This window comes from Gossypium arboreum, chromosome 3 (genome assembly GCF_025698485.1).
Source record: "Gossypium arboreum isolate Shixiya-1 chromosome 3, ASM2569848v2, whole genome shotgun sequence".
In the NCBI taxonomy this organism is placed as follows: domain Eukaryota; kingdom Viridiplantae; phylum Streptophyta; class Magnoliopsida; order Malvales; family Malvaceae; genus Gossypium; species Gossypium arboreum.
In genome coordinates this window covers 127,484,096-127,501,672 of record NC_069072.1, presented here as the reverse complement: position 1 = coordinate 127,501,672, position 17,577 = coordinate 127,484,096, and the positions used below count along the sequence as shown (strand labels likewise).

Below are 17,577 nucleotides of genomic sequence, written 5' to 3'. Positions count from 1 at the left end.
ATTCAAATTTAAAATAATTTTATATTAACAAATGATTTAATAATTGTAATAAAATGAATTAAATAAAAGAGAAGAAAGAGGATGGTGTTCATCTTCTTCTCCTACCTCTCTCAAAGCCGAAACAAAGATGAAAAATAAGGGAAAATTTACCTAGAGCAATTCGGCATTCATCTTTAGCATTAGGAGGTAAGCTTTGAATTTGTTGATTTGGTTTTATAATATGCTAAGTTAAATTGTGGATGCACTCTTGGTAATGTCAAGAAAGTTGAGATTTCTTATGGTGATTTGGGCAATATGCCGAATGATTAAGTGTTAGAATTAGGGGTTATTTTCATATTGTATGGAACAATAGGGGAATGACTAGAATGGGGTAAAGATTTTTGGATGAGTAGTTTAGAGGCACCTTGTACATTCGGTCAAAAAAAATAAATAAATAAAAATTGAGTTTATTTAGAATATTAATTTCTTCCTCTATGATTATTTTCCTTGCATGTTAAATGGTTCTTGATAGGGGCGAATGAGTTATGAAAGTTTTTATAAATGTATGAAGTTCAAGGTGCAAAAATTTTAGTCTTGATGTTATGAATAATTCAGTTGACATATGGAGAATGGGAGTTGTCATTTAGGTTAAGATCAAAGGAATGATAAATAGGCACTAAAAGGTTAAATGGGTGAAATTTAAGGTATAAGAACCTATAGGTAATTACATAGGTAATGTTAAAAAAAATTAATGTGGTATATTCGGCCATGTAGAGTATATCCTAGAGATATTATATTTAATTCCCTATAATCGGCTAAATGGGTGATAATGGTTTATAATGTTGAATTGAATTATGATTATGTACATTAGAATTAGATATAACAGAAACTATGTGAATTTGGATGTAATATTACATTCGACCTAGAGGCATTAGATGAACATTTGTGGAAATTTCAAAGTCTTGAATAATGGTGATTGAAAGATGATGTAAAAATCATTGAATTATATGTATAAGTATTTAGCAAAGTGATTAAACTACCGAATTTAATTATCCTAGATCAAGAACCCAAAAGAGGGGAGTCAAGCAAAGGCAAAAACAAAGAATATTGAGTAGACGGTTGGAAATCATTTCGAACTATATAAGGTAAGTCCGTAAGCTTTCATGAGATTGATTATACATATATATATATATATATATATATATATATGCATTTATAATTGTGGCCATATGTGCCAATTGAGTTAATTAATTTGCCTTACTATAAGGAACCGATACTAGCACTACGTGTGCATAGTTGAAAGGCACTATGTGTGCTGATTTGAATGTTAAATTCGTGATTGAATTTTCGGGGCACTAAGTGTGTGGTGTATCTTGGCACTATGTGTGCGAAAATCCTTGTGCACTATGTGTGCGAATTCGGTTGATGGTTTAAGTAGCATATGGAAAGCATATAGTGTTTGTGCTATTAATCGAAATATCAAAATGAGGCCTGAAACGAATATGCATGAGTGTATATAATTTGACATTGTTTTATACATTGAGAGAAGGTTTTAAAGCATTTGGTTGGTTGATAGTTGATTTGATAGTAAGCCTTGGCCTGTGGTTGGGTCAGTAAAATATGTGAATGTAACATAATTTGGCATGACTGAAATTGATTGATTTTATATTATTTTTCTCGTAATCTCATATCAACGGTATGTATATTATTGCTTATGACTTACTGGGTTGAATACTCATTTTTTTTTGTTTGTTTGTGTTTGTTTGTTTTCTATTTAGATTTCCTTGACCCATTTTGCGTGTTTGGATCATCGTCAAAGTCATCACACTAGCTTGCAACGTTTTGGTATCTTTTCTTAGTTATATAGGTGAACATTACGGCATGTATAGGCTATTATGTTTTGTTTGAACCTCAATATGTAAACTTTTAGCCATGCGAATATGGCTTAAATGCTAAGTTTGAATTTAGCCTTATGGGTGCTTAGTTATAAGGTTCAGTAGATTTGGCCTTGATAATTCGGTTTTAATGGAGTAATAGTCTAAGTCTATTTGATTATTATGCCGTATGCCATGGCTGATCATATTTGGTGTTATGTATGTCAAATTACTAGCTAATCCATGGAAACCATGAAATAGGTAAATTTTACCATAAAATAGATTCAGACAGCAGTAGTGGTGTGAATTTGAAAAATCACTAAAGATAGTAGAAATGGAATTAAATAATGAATAAATTATGGAATCGAAGCTTGATGAGTCTATTTTCATATGGAAGAAGTAAAACAGATATATGAGTATATTGTATGAGATATTTAAAATTTTGTGAAACAGGGCCAGAACGATTTTTGGATCCCCTGTTCTGACTTTGGAAATTCACCATAAATTTTAAAAAGATAATTAGAAGTCATGCTTTATATGTAAAGATTCATTATTGAGTATAGTTTTATTTGAAACAAACGGCATAGTCATTGAATCTCTGTACAGGGAGATATCTGATTCGTAATACACAGAGGTCAGAGTAGTCGAACCCTGAAACAGGGGAGACTTTAACTAATAAACTGTACTAATTGGACCGACCAAAAATTCTAGAAAAATTTTAGTAGAAATATAGATGAGTCTAGTTTCAGGAAAAATTTACGGAATTGGATTTTGAGTTTCAGAACTCGAGATATGATTTTTAAAGCAACTCGGATGTAGTTAGCCAGCTTGTCTAGAAAATTTAAAATGAATTGCATGAGCTGTTTAAGTAATAAATTAAACCCGTTTACACCTTGTGTTCGACTCCGGCAACGGTCTCGGGTACGGGGTGTTACAATTGTTGTTTTTGAAAACGCGCCCTAAAGCTTTCCAACTTCAACAGTTAAAATAAGTAATACTTATCTTAGTAACACATATTAACACCATCAAAAATAATTAAGCGGCCTTATTACATTAAAAACCCAAAACTTCAAACGTAAAAAAAGGATGTTCAGTTCACCGAAGAAAATCAAACTTTCGCAATGTGGCCACTCCGAATTCCCTCACGACTCCAAGCCCACTATGGTTGGGGATTACTGCGTGGATGAAAATAAAAGGGTGAGTTTGGGGAAACTCAAGTGTAAGGAAAACCCATTCAAAGCCCAAGTCACTCAAGCCTATTGGGCCTAAGCCCATTCAGTGTAAATGGTACTGGACCGAGCCCTTTTCAGATTATAATAAACCGGGCCTTAGCCCTTATTCAGATAATAAGATGGCCCATAGGCCCATTTCAAAATACATGCAACATCAAGAACATATGCAAGCCCATTTGGGAGACTACTCAACCCACCAACCACTACACTCCACCGCATCAGCCATACACTCCATGTGGGAATAGCTCAACCCACCCATTTAACACTCCACGCTTCTTGACCTTCTGTTGCTCGATTAACGAAGAATTGAGCCAAAGCCTCCAAAGATGTGGACAAGCCACTTTCAAGACTTCCTCGTCAATATCCCAATCCCATGCATCGATAATAATAACATGGCATGCAAGAAATAACAACAATCAAACATGCATTTAGGTCAATTTAACCTAGAGGTATTTTTAATTTATCTACTAGGGTAAAACGTAAATTTTCCACTTTTAAAGGTATTTCAAGAATTTATCTATTTTAGGGTTTTTCATGCATATTCCTACCTTTCACGTACTAATGTAATCACTACCGAGGGTTCTTACGAATTGGGCCGCTGGCCCATCATTCCAATTTTGGCCCATTAAGCCCAAAAATATCGAGGGCACGTAAATCATGCACTTTGGTCCAAACATTGCAGCTTACCAAAAACATTAATCAATTTACCTCACGAGCATTCAGACACTCATAAATCTACAAAATACCGTTTTCGGCATTTTGGCTTTTCGACTTTTGCCGATCTAGACTAAGAAAAGGGTGTTAGTTACACACATTGCTTATGATTTATATGCTTACAAGAACCACACACGAACCGCCTACAATTGGATTACTAACACATTAATCTAACTATTCAAATACGAACTACGTATTAACCCCTTACAATATTCGGCCAACCACACCTACAGATCATAGTAAGCTTATAAGAAAACAATAAGCAACTCATTAACAAATTTTTGTCAATGTTTACCACATAATCATAATTTCACTGCAAGCTATCTTCCTGAGCAACAGTCACTAAATCATTTATAACTGGAGCTACGAAACTCCAAATCAAGTTCTGTTAATTTTCCTTGAAAATAGACTCATATATCTTCTATCCAGAAAATTTTCAGAATTTTTGGTTTAGCCAATCAATACCAGATTTTTCTTAAAGTTTCCCATGTTTCACTGTTTAACTAATTTGACCACTCTTCATTACGAATCAAATTTCTCATTGTACAGAATTCAAAATATGTTCTTGTTTATTTCATTTGAAACTAGACTCAATAAGCTTTAATTACATAATTTATTCAGCTTCTAATTCTTCTCCCACAATTTATGGTGATTTTCCAAAGTCACGTTACTGCTGGTGTCCCAAGCAGATTTATTACCAAATCACTCTTTCACACATACCTTGCATGCTTGTTATTTAAACATGTATATCACCAATCAATCATCACATATCTATGATTTTACTTAAGTATAATCTCCATTTCATCATTTTAAAGCACAACATGTTAGCTGATTTTTCCCTCTAGCATCTAAGGCACATGCATGTTCATTTGTTTGGCTCAACTTCACCTATCTTCCATTTTTCATCAAAAGAACATGAAACAACAACCATTTCCTTCATTTTAATTCATGACCAAATGCTCACAGCACAACTAAAAACCAAAATATGCTTCAAGAGTTAAGGTAGAATCAAGAAGAACTCATGAACCTCAAAATAAAAGTAAACTACAATGAACTTACCTTCAATTTTCTTCCCCAAGTGACCGAACATTCAAGAGCTTTCTCCTCTCCTTTCTCTTCTCTAACTTTAGGCTATGATGAACAAAGATGGACAAAACTTTGTTCTTTTCACCCCTTTTTTTCTAATAAAATTTCATATTTCATCCATTTGATTCTTTAATACAAAAGACATGAAATTCCCATCTTGGAACATTTACCTAAACCATTATCATGGAACATTTACCTAACCCATTATCATGGAATATTTACCTAATCCATTATCATGGAACATTTACCTAACCCATTATCAATTTGTATCAATTTGTACCATAAATTATGGATATCAAGTGCACATTTTGTCTACAACAACATGATGGCTGGCCACTTCATGTAAAATGGGAGGCTTGTCATGCAAATCCTCCTATTTTGCACTCCTATTTATTTGGCCACTTCAATTTAGCCTATAGCATTTTCAAACATTTTCACATAGGTCCTATTTCATAATTTCACTCCCTTTTTCTTATGGAACAAAAATTAACTAAAATTACCGGGTTCTATCTTAAGCTTGGGCCTTCTAGAGGCCCACTAACATAATTAAACCTATGCCAACATTCACAGGATTCCCGAAAATTGGGGCGTTACATCGCTTAAAGGGCAAAAGTTACATTTTAGTACCCAAATTTGTTAAATAGCTAGAGAATCAAAATTTAGGGCTTTTAAAGGGCAATTACACCTTTTCTTATAGTGTTAGCCGGCATGGAGTGAGGGGAGACAAAATTGTCAAAGTTAGGTGAAGCTTAGGTCACCAATTTTGACTAGTTTTATTTTTAATAAAAGAAAAAGAAAAAGAAGGAAAAAGCTATCATATTTTCTCCCTTCTTAGCCAAAAATATTAGAAAATATTTGGGGTTTAAGAGCTTGAAATTTTAGCAACTTGAAGCACTCTTAAGTAAGTGATTTTGATAGTTTCTCTTAATGATTTTTGCATTTTTGAGACCCTTGAAGCATGAGCTTTCAAATGAGGGTGATACCTTACAAAATAGTCAAGAGTTTAGGATTTTACCATGGATGTATTTGTGATATATGCTGATTTTTTATGGAAGAATATGAGTCCTAGTTGTGTTATAAACAACTTTTGTGAAAGGTGTTAGCATGAAAACACCTAAAGGGACTATTTTGCATAAGTTGCAAAATAGGTAGTTAGTGTGTGAAATAGTGAGAATTTGGGGTTGCTCTAGTAGTAAAAAGAGTATATCTAGGCTTAAAATATAAAGAAATTCGATAAAAATCGATTTTCGGGCATAGGGGTAAAATGGTCATTTTGCCAAGGCCTAGGGGTAAAATAGTCATTTTACCAAAATTGTGAATTTATGAATGCCTAATTGTGTTTAGTGACTAAATGGATGCATATTGTTATTATAGATCAAGATTTTCCAAAACCGAGCCTAGACTGGGGCAAAGCCAAGTAATCCGATTAAGCCGTCTAATCAAGTACTTTTGTAATTCGAGGTAAGTTGTATGTAAATAATACAACTACACTGTTAATGCTTGTATTAAGTTATAAATTGAGAATGCCTTGTAATATTTGAGATAGTAGAAGTATCCCGTTGAAACCTTAGGATATGAACTGGATATTCGTGCCAAGACATTGGGTGATTTGTGCACCAGTGTAAGACATATCTGGGACATGCTTCGGCTACATTATGAGAGCCAGTGTAAGACCATACCTGGGACATGGCATCAGCATAGGGATGAGTGCCAGAGTAAGACATGTCTGGGACATGCATCGGCCTCGACAGAGATAGCCAGTGTAAGACGTGTCTGGGACACGCATCGGCTAAGAGTTGTGCAAGTGTAAGACATGTCTGGGACATGCATCAACATGCATATAAGAGAGCCAGTGTAAGACCATGTCTGGGACATGGCATCGACAATTTATCCCATGTTGAAGGTTCATAGAAAATCTAATAGTATTTCAAACGGTTCAATGGTGAAAGTTGTAGTTCAATCTTGATAAATAAAGGATGATCATGTTGTGAGTGTTACAGGTACCTATATGATGAGCATGAGTAATGAGCTTAATTTAGAAAATGAGACTCGAGTAGATGATAATGAGTAAGTTAAGTTATGTTTACCTTTGAGCTATAAGCATGATGGCAAATTGTGAGATTGTTGTTGTATATTTATTTATATGCGACTTACTAAGCTTTATGCTTACCTCCTTTTCTTTCCCTCTTCTTTCAGTATCGCCAGACTAGCTTAAAGGTCCCATAGAGTTAGAGATATCGATCACACTATCTGCCGCAGCACTTGGTATAGTTTGATTTATATTTTTTTGAAGGTGGCATGTATAGGGCTAGACTAGGATGTTGTATTAAGAGAATTATTCATGTATTTTGGCTTAAGTCAAAAGCCCTTCACTTAGTTTCAAGCTTGGAATAATGGCTATTATTCATTTTGATGAATGCATATAATGTTCTTTCTATGGATGAATTGGTTCCCTTGTAATGAAATTTGTATATTGACATGATCTTGTGTAGGTTGTGCAAAGTATGTGACAAAATGGCTTGGGAAATAGCCTAGTTTGTCCACATGGGTAAGACACACGGGCGTGTGTCTAAGCCGTGTATGACACACGGCTCACGCCCATAGGTGTGTGTTATGGTCGTTCGTCCCCTGCACTTAAAACTTAAAAGTCATTTTAGTACATGGGTAGACTGCACGGGCGTGTGCCCATGCTGTGTCATAAAGTCAGTATGCACGCTAATGGTACACGGGCAATAGACACGGTTATAGGGCACGGGTGTGTGCTTGGGCCGTGTGGTTTTGGCAGAATGCCCAGGTTTTCAGACACAAGTTCGGGAGATAGGTGTGTCCCTAGCACACAGTCGTGTATTCTATACCCACATGGGCATGTGGAGCTTTAATGCATGAGATTTTCTAAGTTTTTCATGAGTTCTCGGTTGGGTTTCGAACCACCCCGGATGTATGTTTTAGGCCTCGTAAGCCCATATATGAGATAGATTGCTTGTGAAAAGAGAAATTTTTAAATTGTTTGAAAATTTATGGCCCAGTTTTATACAGTTGGTTGAGTTTGAGTCGAGTAGCACCACGAACCCTATCCTAGCGTCGGATACGGGTGAGGGGTGTTATATTATCTTACTTGTAACTATGAGTGATGAGGAGCACACAGTCATAATTAACATCAAATTGTTAATTGTGGACCAACCTTTCACATACAATGCCATATTTGGAAGGCCACTAATAAGAAAAGCTAAGTTAATTCTAGCTACCTTTAGTGTAACAACTAAATGCCCAACCCCTCAAGGAACTGACATATAGAGGTCAACCAACAAATAAAAAAACATTGCCACATCTTATCATTGTAGTTGACACAATAAGAGAACCCATTGAAAAATAGAGTGAGGAGTAAGAAAGACACAACAAGACTTCTTCAAATAAACATTGACAATTAGGTGAATTTCTTAAATAAAATCACATTGAAGTTGGAAAGTCTATACATAGGATTGGAGTTGAGATTATATAAAGTAAAATCTATAGAGAAAATAAAGAACTTTTCCCTATTTGAGAGTGAGGTGGATAAAATAACCAAAATAGTGGCAAGTCTCCCCAAATTGGAAAGAATAGCTCTAACAAGGTTATTGAGAAACAACGTGGATATCTTCATATGGACCATCATAGACATGTTAGGCATCGACCCTTTAGTAATTGTCCATTCATTGAATGTTATAGCTTGGAAAAATCGATTAAACAGAAGAAAAGAGAATTTTTGAATAAGAAAATCCAATGGGCCAAAACAAAAGTAACCAAGCTCCTATCCACTATTTTATCTGAAATGTAGTCTATTTAGATTAAGTGTCAAATGTAGTGATGGTTAATGAACCCAATAGGAATTGGTGAATATGCATGGACTTCACCAACCTCAACAAAGCATACCCTAATGATAACTTTCCCCTACTGTCTATCAATAAGTTAGTTTATTCAACCGCTAGTCATAGGTGCATGAGCTTCATGGATGTATTTTCAAAGTACAATCAGATCCAAATAAATTCCAATGATCAAGAGAAAACCTATATTATTATAAAAGATGACCTATTCTATTACAAGGTAATATCTTTTGGCCTAAAAAAAACAAGGGCCACTTATCAAAAATTGGTAAATAATGTTTTTGAGAAGCAAATTAAAAGACATATGTAGGTCTATATGGATGATATGATAGTCAAAAGTGTGACCATGGACCAACACTTGAAAGATTTATAGGAGGTGAACCATTCTCTCTCTCACCTGTTCTCACTTCAGCTTCAATAAGCGCTTATTTTCTACCATCTCCGACCACCCTATCTAACGAACCTCTGCCTTGTACTAAACGAGATGCATTACATATCCCCATCATTATCTCCATTCTCCACCTTGTTCAATTAAGCCATCAACAAGGTTATAATATTAAAATAAAAATAAAGGTATATGGATTATTTAAGAAGCACGTACAAACGTTGCATTATGGACGGTGTGAACTAATTACCAAAACATTGAATCTCCTTTTTAAAGTGCTTATGGACATATCCATTTCTATCAGAAATTGATATCCTCGAAAGCTGTATCCATTTATATTACGCGGTTCAACCGCACTGTTTAAACTGTCCCTCCAACCTCTCTTTGTCTTCAAACTAAAGTTACCAAAAACGAACCAACCTTTCTCTCTTATACAAAATAACCAGAAAAAAAATATTTAAAAAAGAAAGAAAAAAGGGAAAAATTCTCTCTTTTTTCATCAATCGTGAAAAGCTTCTAAAAGCTTTTTCGATCAGAACCCAATCGAGGAATATGGGGAAGAAAAGGAAGTCAATAGCGACGAGCCTTGATGAGGTGGATCGGACTATGTATGCTTCGTTTTGCAGCGCTGCTAACTCTTTGTCTCAACTTTATACTCAGGCTATGAACCAGCAGAAACTCTCCTTTCAAGCCGGAAAAGGCCATAGCCTTGTACTCTCTCTTTCGTTAAAATTTTGTGTCTTTATTCGTATGCAATATTATATTGATGGGTTTTTGCATCCGATTTTTGAATCATGATTTTGTGTTTTACTTAGGTAGTTTAAAGTTATGATTTTGATCAATCTAGCCTGCTATATATATATATATATATATATTTATATTTATATTTAATAATTATTGCAAAAAAAAGAACGTATTTTTTATGTGGATACGGTTAGGGATTTGTTGGTTTTGCGTTAATATGATTAGCTTTTGTTCTGCTTGTGTTTCTGGGTATATTGCATTCTTTTGTTTGTGTGCTCTAGCTTGAAGGCAACTTGGTGCATTTTAATTTTGTTCAAAAACCTAAATGATAATTGTAATTAACAAAAAAAAAAAAAGTTGTGGTTAATATGTTGATTTTTTTTTGTCATCTTCTACTTATTTCTAAGAGTGGAACTGGTTGGTGTGGTAAGTTTAAAATCTTGGTGAGGTTCGAGTTGAGCTAATCTTTTGGTGAGCATTGATACATTTATAATAATGGTTTTCGAGTCTACAAAATAATTTCCCTTTTCCTTCTTAGGTTCAATACTCTCTTATTGCATTGCCTTATTTGTGAAAACTGAGGAGTTTGGAAATTGAAGTACTGATGCTAATAAGACCATTGATATTGCTTGCTTAAGTATATACTGTTTAAAGCTTGAATGAAAACTTGTTAGCCAGAGTCATCAATCCAGCTTTTCTAGAACCCCTTCCAGAGTTTTGATGTTACCTCTTTTTAGTGTTATTAAATGGGGTAAAAAATGGGAGGGGCGTATTGGCAGTTTGACGGTAGATTATTAATCTTTGATGGAGTCGCCTCACTCAAATGTGTTCAGACATGCTTTAGAAAAGCCGGATTATTGCATTTGTATGTTTGTGTGATTTAGCTTGAAGGCAGTGTGGTGCATCTTAATTTTGTTTAGAAACGTAACTGTAATTAACCAAAAAAAAAAAAAAAGGTTGTGGTTAGTATGTCGATTTGTTGTTGTGTTATACTTATTTCTAAGAGTGGAACCAGTTGCTTCATGGTGTTTAAACTCATGGTGAGGTTGAGTTGAGCTAATCTTTTGGTGGGCATTGATGCATAATAAAAAAGGTTTTCAAATCAACAAAAGAACTTCCTTTTCCCTTCTTAGGCTCAGTGCGTTCTTATTGCATTGCCTTATTTGTTAAATTGGAGGAGTGTGGAAATTGAAGTACTGAAGTTTTTCTTTCATCTTTTAGGTTAAGATTTCGGTCTTCACTTCCTTAGGCTTCTTAAAAGTGTAGCTAACGAAACCATTGGTATTGTTTGCTTAAATGTATGTTGTTTAAAGCTTGAATGGAAACTTGTTAACCATAATCATGCAACCATTTTATTTAGAAGCCTTCCAGAGTTTTGATGTTAATTTCTTTTAGTGTTAAAAAATAGTAACTAAAAAAGGGAAGGGTGTATTGGCAGTTTGACGGCAGATTATAAATCGTTGATAGAGTCAGCTCTCTCAAATGTGCTCAGACATGGTTTACAGTTATTATATTCAACTTGGAAGTTTAATTTCTAAGGAGGACTCTGGATGTCTTGTAAATTCTGCATGTTTCCTTTGTTAAGAGCAAAGGTCTATGTATATTTTCACACAATATTGAGTGTAAAATCTATGAAATTATAAAATTTCAGCCTTTATTTGGGATCTTGCTTATCCAATCATCTGTGAAGTGCTTCTAGTTGCGAGTTAGAAGTTAAGCTAATAGGACATTTCAACTTGCTTTCAGGAAAAACTTTATCAGTGGATTTGGAGACAACAAGAGGGAGGATCAAGAGTAACAACAATGGATATCCTCAATTACCTTCAGGTTTGTTGTTCTTTTTTACTGTTTTATCATTCGCAGTTGAGGCAGAAAATGAATCTGAATGCATAAACTTTCCTGGAAAAAAATCCAGATCCAGACTCTTGCATATCTAAATTATCATAAAAGCCAAACACCCTAAACCTAAAAGAATACAAACATGAAGCAACCTGAACCCCAATTATCCAAACTTGAGATTGACCTGATTTAAATTCATAATAGCTCAAACTTAATAAAAAAAATATATTTAATAACAATGTTCCTCAAACCCAAGATACAACCCAGTCCTGAAATGGTTTGAACTTGAACCTGATATAGCCTGTTTGAAATTGTTTGTTTTCTCCTGTATCTGCCTTTCACTCTTGGAATGTGTTCATTCTGGAATTCTGTTATGAATACCTTAATGCATGTGGGCGCATAAAGATAGGCCTTATGCCATTTTATATTTAATGTAGCTCATTGAAATATTGTCTCCAGGCTCACTATTAAGGTTGGATGAATATCACTTTTCCTTAATTGCCTTTTTGAAATTGTACGGCATATCCTTTGTCCTTTGCTGTCATTTTCAACTTGACTGTCATGTCTCTTCCTTCTTTCTTGTGTACCAGAGGGTCATATCCCCATACCTGTGTCTAGATTTGTATTGAATGCCGGTCTCAGACATGAGTGTTTAAAGAAAAATAAAGAGTCGGAGCAATGTAGGTTTACTAATATGTTAGAAGCCTACAATTTGTTTGAGAATTATATCTCTTATTTCAAATATGTTCTGTTTAATTCTCAAATTTTGCATCTGAAAGACTTATAAGAGGAGTTATTTTGCTGATCTTCAGTAGTTACGTGTTTACACTATGAGCTGGAGGTCAACTATAGCACAATTTGAAGGACATTATTACCAAAATGGTGAAAAGTACTGTTTGCTTTTGGAATTGGAAAATTGGGAATTAGTTTTATTATATTCTTCTAGTTTTGGCCCCTAAAGATGTGTGCAGGTGCTAGCATGCTTATTACAAAGATGAAAGATGGCTAGGCTAGATTCTCCCTTCTTACTTGAGGGAACCTTCTTGTGATTCCTTCGGAATTCCTTAGAATTTTGTGTTTTCCGATCCCTTCTATTTGTTGTATCTGATTATCTTTATTATATTCAGAAAATCTGAATATTTTTATGATCTCCTTGCAGAATGAGATAGACTACTGTGGTGAGGAGCCATCAATGTCCCCTAGAGCACCAAGCCAACAGCACCAATCCCAGCCAACAATGCAGTTCATGAATACCAGTTTCATGGTCTCTTCAGGCTCATCTGGCCAAACTGCTGTGCAGGGAACTCGCCCTGATTACTCTGATCAGCAGCCGAAGAATTCTATTTTCTCAAACGCTTTATCAAGCCCCATTCTTCAGAGTCTTCAGCATTATCACATTGCTCAAGAAGGCTACTGTACGAATGGTTTGCCTTCAGAAAATGGAGACAGGAACAATGAATCCAACTTTCTCCAGCCCCCGACTCGGGACTCTAACCCTTTCAGCTCCAATGATTCCTCAATGGACATGCATGCGGATAGCCCATCACATGAATCTACTTACTGAGAATGCAATGGTAGCTCCATTGTGAACTCCGAACAATTAAAAAGGTCGTAAAGGAGGCTATTGTGATTGCATTACCATTTTGTTTGTTGCTGCTGCTACCAAAGTGAAGAAAAGCTCAACATAAAGATGGCTAGTTCATAAAAAAAAAAAAAAAAAAACTCAATGGCACTGGTGATTGAAGAAGAATAGTCTAGTGTGTTTATGTGCTGCATAGCACCCGTTGGTATGAATTTATCAGTTCTATGTGCTTTGGCACGTATTTGCTTGGAGGTCTTAAGTTTCATATGTAAAGCATTTTGTTCAATCAATGCAGCTACTTTTAGAACAAAAAAAGAGAAGAAAAGAAAAAAAAAGAACCAAAACTGCTTTGTTAAATATCTCTCAAATTTTGGGTTACCTTTTAAGCTTTTCTTATTAAGATTTATTAAGATCTGATCATTGATAGCAGTTTACTTATTACAGTTTCTCAACTGACATATTTAGCAAAAAAAAGCAAGATACAAAAGGGGAAAGAAAGTTGGTGATGGCTAATCATGAGGCTGTTGTCTATGCCTTAACAGCGTCATGTCGGCACCATTTGCGTTTAGGCAGGCTATGGCAGATGGGGTCCATAATCCTTTCACCAAGCAATGCGAACCCTCTTTCTTAAGGGATAGGATCACATCCAACAGGAGTTTGAATAAATCTGGAGTTGATCCGAGTTACACTTTTACTAAGTAGGGGTGATTTTAAAGGGTTAGTAGGGCATGCAATTTAATTCATTTATGAATAATGAAAATTTAAGTTAATATATAATAAAACTGCACTTTACTCGTCAGGGCTGTAAATGAGTAAAATGTAGAACAATTCGATTTTTGAACATAAATATTGTTTATTAAGTTAAATAAATGAATAAATAAGATTTTGAGGCTTGTTTATTAATCGAACCGAAAAAAAAAAAAAGCTTGTTCAGTTAATTTATGTTCTTCAACAAGTCCATTTATGTTTGTTTAAAATTCATTTAGTAAATCATTTAAAGATCTTTTATTGTTCCATTAGTATATATTAATAAAATTATTATGGTTTGTATGTTTTTATTTATTTATAATATAATCATTAATATTTATAAATATGATCATTTATTGTTTGTTTATTATTCATGAACATTTGTTCGTTTAAATTAAACGAATGAATATCAACGCACATAATTTTAAATAATTTTAAATAAACTAACAAGAACAAAAATTTTGAAATTCTTAACCAACATGAGCGAACACAAATAAGTTTAAGAATAAACAAATAAATATGAACAAAGATACGTTTATTCAAGCTTAATTCATTTACAACACTATATTGACCCTTCAAATATAATTTTTCTTTTGTTTTGTTTTTTCAAGATGATGAAATTAGAAATTAATAAAAATTATATCTTAACCTTTTAGAATTTTATATTTCAATTCAGACTGCAAAAAATTTTTAAAGTTGACTCATATTTTAAGGATATTATTTTTTATTCATGAAATATTATTTAAAGAATATCAAACTTCTTTCACATGACTCAATAGACATTAATAATAGCCTCCAATTTATTAAAAGAAATTATTTCACTCCACCCATAATAAACATATGGTTAAAAGGTATTGATATGAGGTAAGGGGCCAAATCATTTCCTCTAAGAATGTATCATTAATAATTCCTAAGACTCTTACTACATTTATTGCTTGTGTTTGTGACCCCACCAACCAGGCATTTTCTGCCCACATGCATCCTCACTTCTTATTTTTATGCTCTATACGACATGTTTTTCTCGCTCGACAATAATTAATTTGGCAATTAATACTATATTTAAAATAGTTTGGATTTTTTAATGATATTTGAACTTCTTAATTAATCGCTCAATATAATATAATATAATAGTTAGGGTTAGTTTAACCAAATGTTTTCAAATTAATTCTTAAACTTTAAAATATTTTAATTAAGTCCTCAAAACATTATTATTGTATTAATTGAGTCATTCTATTAATTTAGTTGTTAATTTAAGTGTTAAATGTTTAAACGTACATATTAAACTTTAAACATACGTATACTTACAACATGAACAATTTAGATATAACGATTAAAAAAGCAGAAAATAATGTTAATAAAATTTGAAAAAGTTATTTCTATTTTGTTTTAAACTAGTGAAAACTTTAAATTTTAAATTATAATTTAATCCTAATATATAAATATCTTAATTCAACATCCATATAAAAAAATGAATAATACATTCAAACCTCATCTGAATCAAAACCAAAGCAAATTATACTATCCAGCCATAGCCCCTCTCTAACCCATAAATGGGAGGACACTATGCTTCAGCTACTCGAACTCACGTCCTTCTATATTGATAACAATACTCATGCTAATCAAATTAAGACTCAATTAGTAATATCTAAATATTTTTAAATTCATTTACACTTAGAAAAGCAAGGTAGATTTTATTTTTATTTTAATTTTTGAAAAAGGCAACAAGGTCATTTAATTGCGGCCAATAAATAGAAATTGAGAAGTAGGTGCTTTTCTTTTGAAACAGAAAACAAAGTGTTATGACTGCGGTGCAACATATGAGTTAGTGCAATGAATCATGACATTTGAAGACAAAATCAAATCGATTCTATTGTCTTGTATTACTATTTTGTGCCCTACATAACCCATTATCTTAACTCTAATTTTGAATTATTTAAAGACAGGATAAATTTAAGGGTAAACTATAAAAGTGGTCACTAAACTATTATTTTCGTTTTATTTTGGTCATTAAATAATTAATTTTTTCGATTTAGTCATTAAATTTTTAAAATCAAATATTCTGGTCACTCTCTTCGTCTCTTGTTAGATGAGTGGCAAAAAGTTGATCTGGGTCTTTTTTATTAGTCTAATAAAAAATTTAGCACTCTAATTTTTACACATTCCATCAATTTGATTATAAATATAAAATATTCAACAAATTTAGCCCTCAATGTTTATAAAATTTGTTTGTTCGAATTCTAAAAAATTCAATAAATGCAGCCCTACATGTTCAATAAATTTGTTCAATAATGAACTCGATATAATAGGCTTCATCTTGTTGATTTTTTTAAAAATTAAACTAAAATAAAAAAAATTGTAAACATTGAGGGCTAAATTTGTAGAATATTTTATATTTAGGGTCAAATTGATAGAACGTGTAAATATTGGAGGGCTAAATTTATTATTAGACTAATAAAAAACCCACATCAACTTTCCACCGCTCATCTAACAACAACTAACGGGAGAGTGACCAAAATATTTGATTTCGAAAAGTTTAATGACTAAATCTAAAAAATTAATAGTTCAATGATCAAAATAGAATGAAGGCAATAGTTTAGCAACATTTTTGTAGTTTACCCTAAATTTAACTATCAACGTTTATATCTTTTTTTTCAATTTGGTTGTTCATTTTTTAGCTAAATTTGGCCGGTAATCATCAAAAAAGAGTCAAATCACATTTTTAAAACGGAAATGTTGACTAAAACATTAATTCTTTTAACAATTTTGGTGTGGTAATTTGCATGACATTCATGTGTACTTCATCCTAATATGATACTATTTATCTTATGTGTCACAATCAATAAATAATTTAAAAATTAAAAAATATAAATTAAAACTAAATTCAAATTTTAAAATATAAAATGTTCATAAAAATTCAAAAAAGCATGAAGTATATGTGGATTGACATGCAAATTGTCATGTTTAAAATTTTAATATTTTAGTCTATTTCCATTAAAAACAACATTTGGATTCTTTTTAAAGGATGATGATCAAGTTTGATTATTTTACAAGATTGAGGGTTAAATTTAGCTAAAAAAACGAATAAAGAGCCAAATTAACAAAAATTAAAATATTAAGGGCCTAATTTATCATTATGTCTTATTTAAATTTATGAATTAAGAATACCTTTTGTAAGTTTCTTTTCCACAAACTAAAATGTTCAATCACAAAATATTAATTTTTATATCATATAATTATCAAATCAAGTTCAAGGTTTAGGATATGCTTAATATCATACTCGTGAAATATTTAAATACATAACTTACAAATAAAATTTTTTTGATATTTTTTTAGTGGGGTAAAAGTGTTTAATCGCGGAGCTTGTTGAGATTAATGAAAGGCTTAGCAACTAATTGTATTGATTAGTAAGGCTTAAGGGGAAGCCTAAGTCAGAAGAATCCTTTAAGGAAGTATGTAGACTATGTGATGGGTGCCACATCAGCACATCAATAGAGGCCTAACAAATTGGGCATGAGATTAGCTAAGAGCCTCATAT

General features: G+C 32.9%; 1 protein-coding gene across 1 annotated transcript; it reads left to right on the top strand.

Annotated features, from left to right (window-relative positions):
- The first annotated feature begins 9,339 nt into the window (after positions 1-9,339).
- LOC108487022 (uncharacterized) lies at positions 9,340-13,652 on the top strand. Its single transcript, XM_017791223.2, has 3 exons — positions 9,340-9,841; positions 11,621-11,701; positions 12,873-13,652. The coding sequence occupies exons 1-3, from the start codon at positions 9,683-9,685 to the stop codon at positions 13,275-13,277; spliced, it is 645 nt and encodes a 214-aa protein (XP_017646712.1). The 5' UTR covers positions 9,340-9,682; the 3' UTR covers positions 13,278-13,652.
- Positions 13,653-17,577: the final 3,925 nt, after the last annotated feature.

Excerpts from the sequence above, each read along its gene's own strand:
- LOC108487022 (XM_017791223.2), top strand. The coding sequence starts at position 9,683 with ATGGGGAAGAAAAGGAAGTCAATAGCGACGAGCCTTGATGAGGTGGAT. Across the intron at positions 9,842-11,620 it reads CCGGAAAAGGCCATAGCCTT|GAAAAACTTTATCAGTGGAT; the intron begins GTACTCTCTCTT and ends ACTTGCTTTCAG. Across the intron at positions 11,702-12,872 it reads ATATCCTCAATTACCTTCAG|AATGAGATAGACTACTGTGG; the intron begins GTTTGTTGTTCT and ends ATCTCCTTGCAG.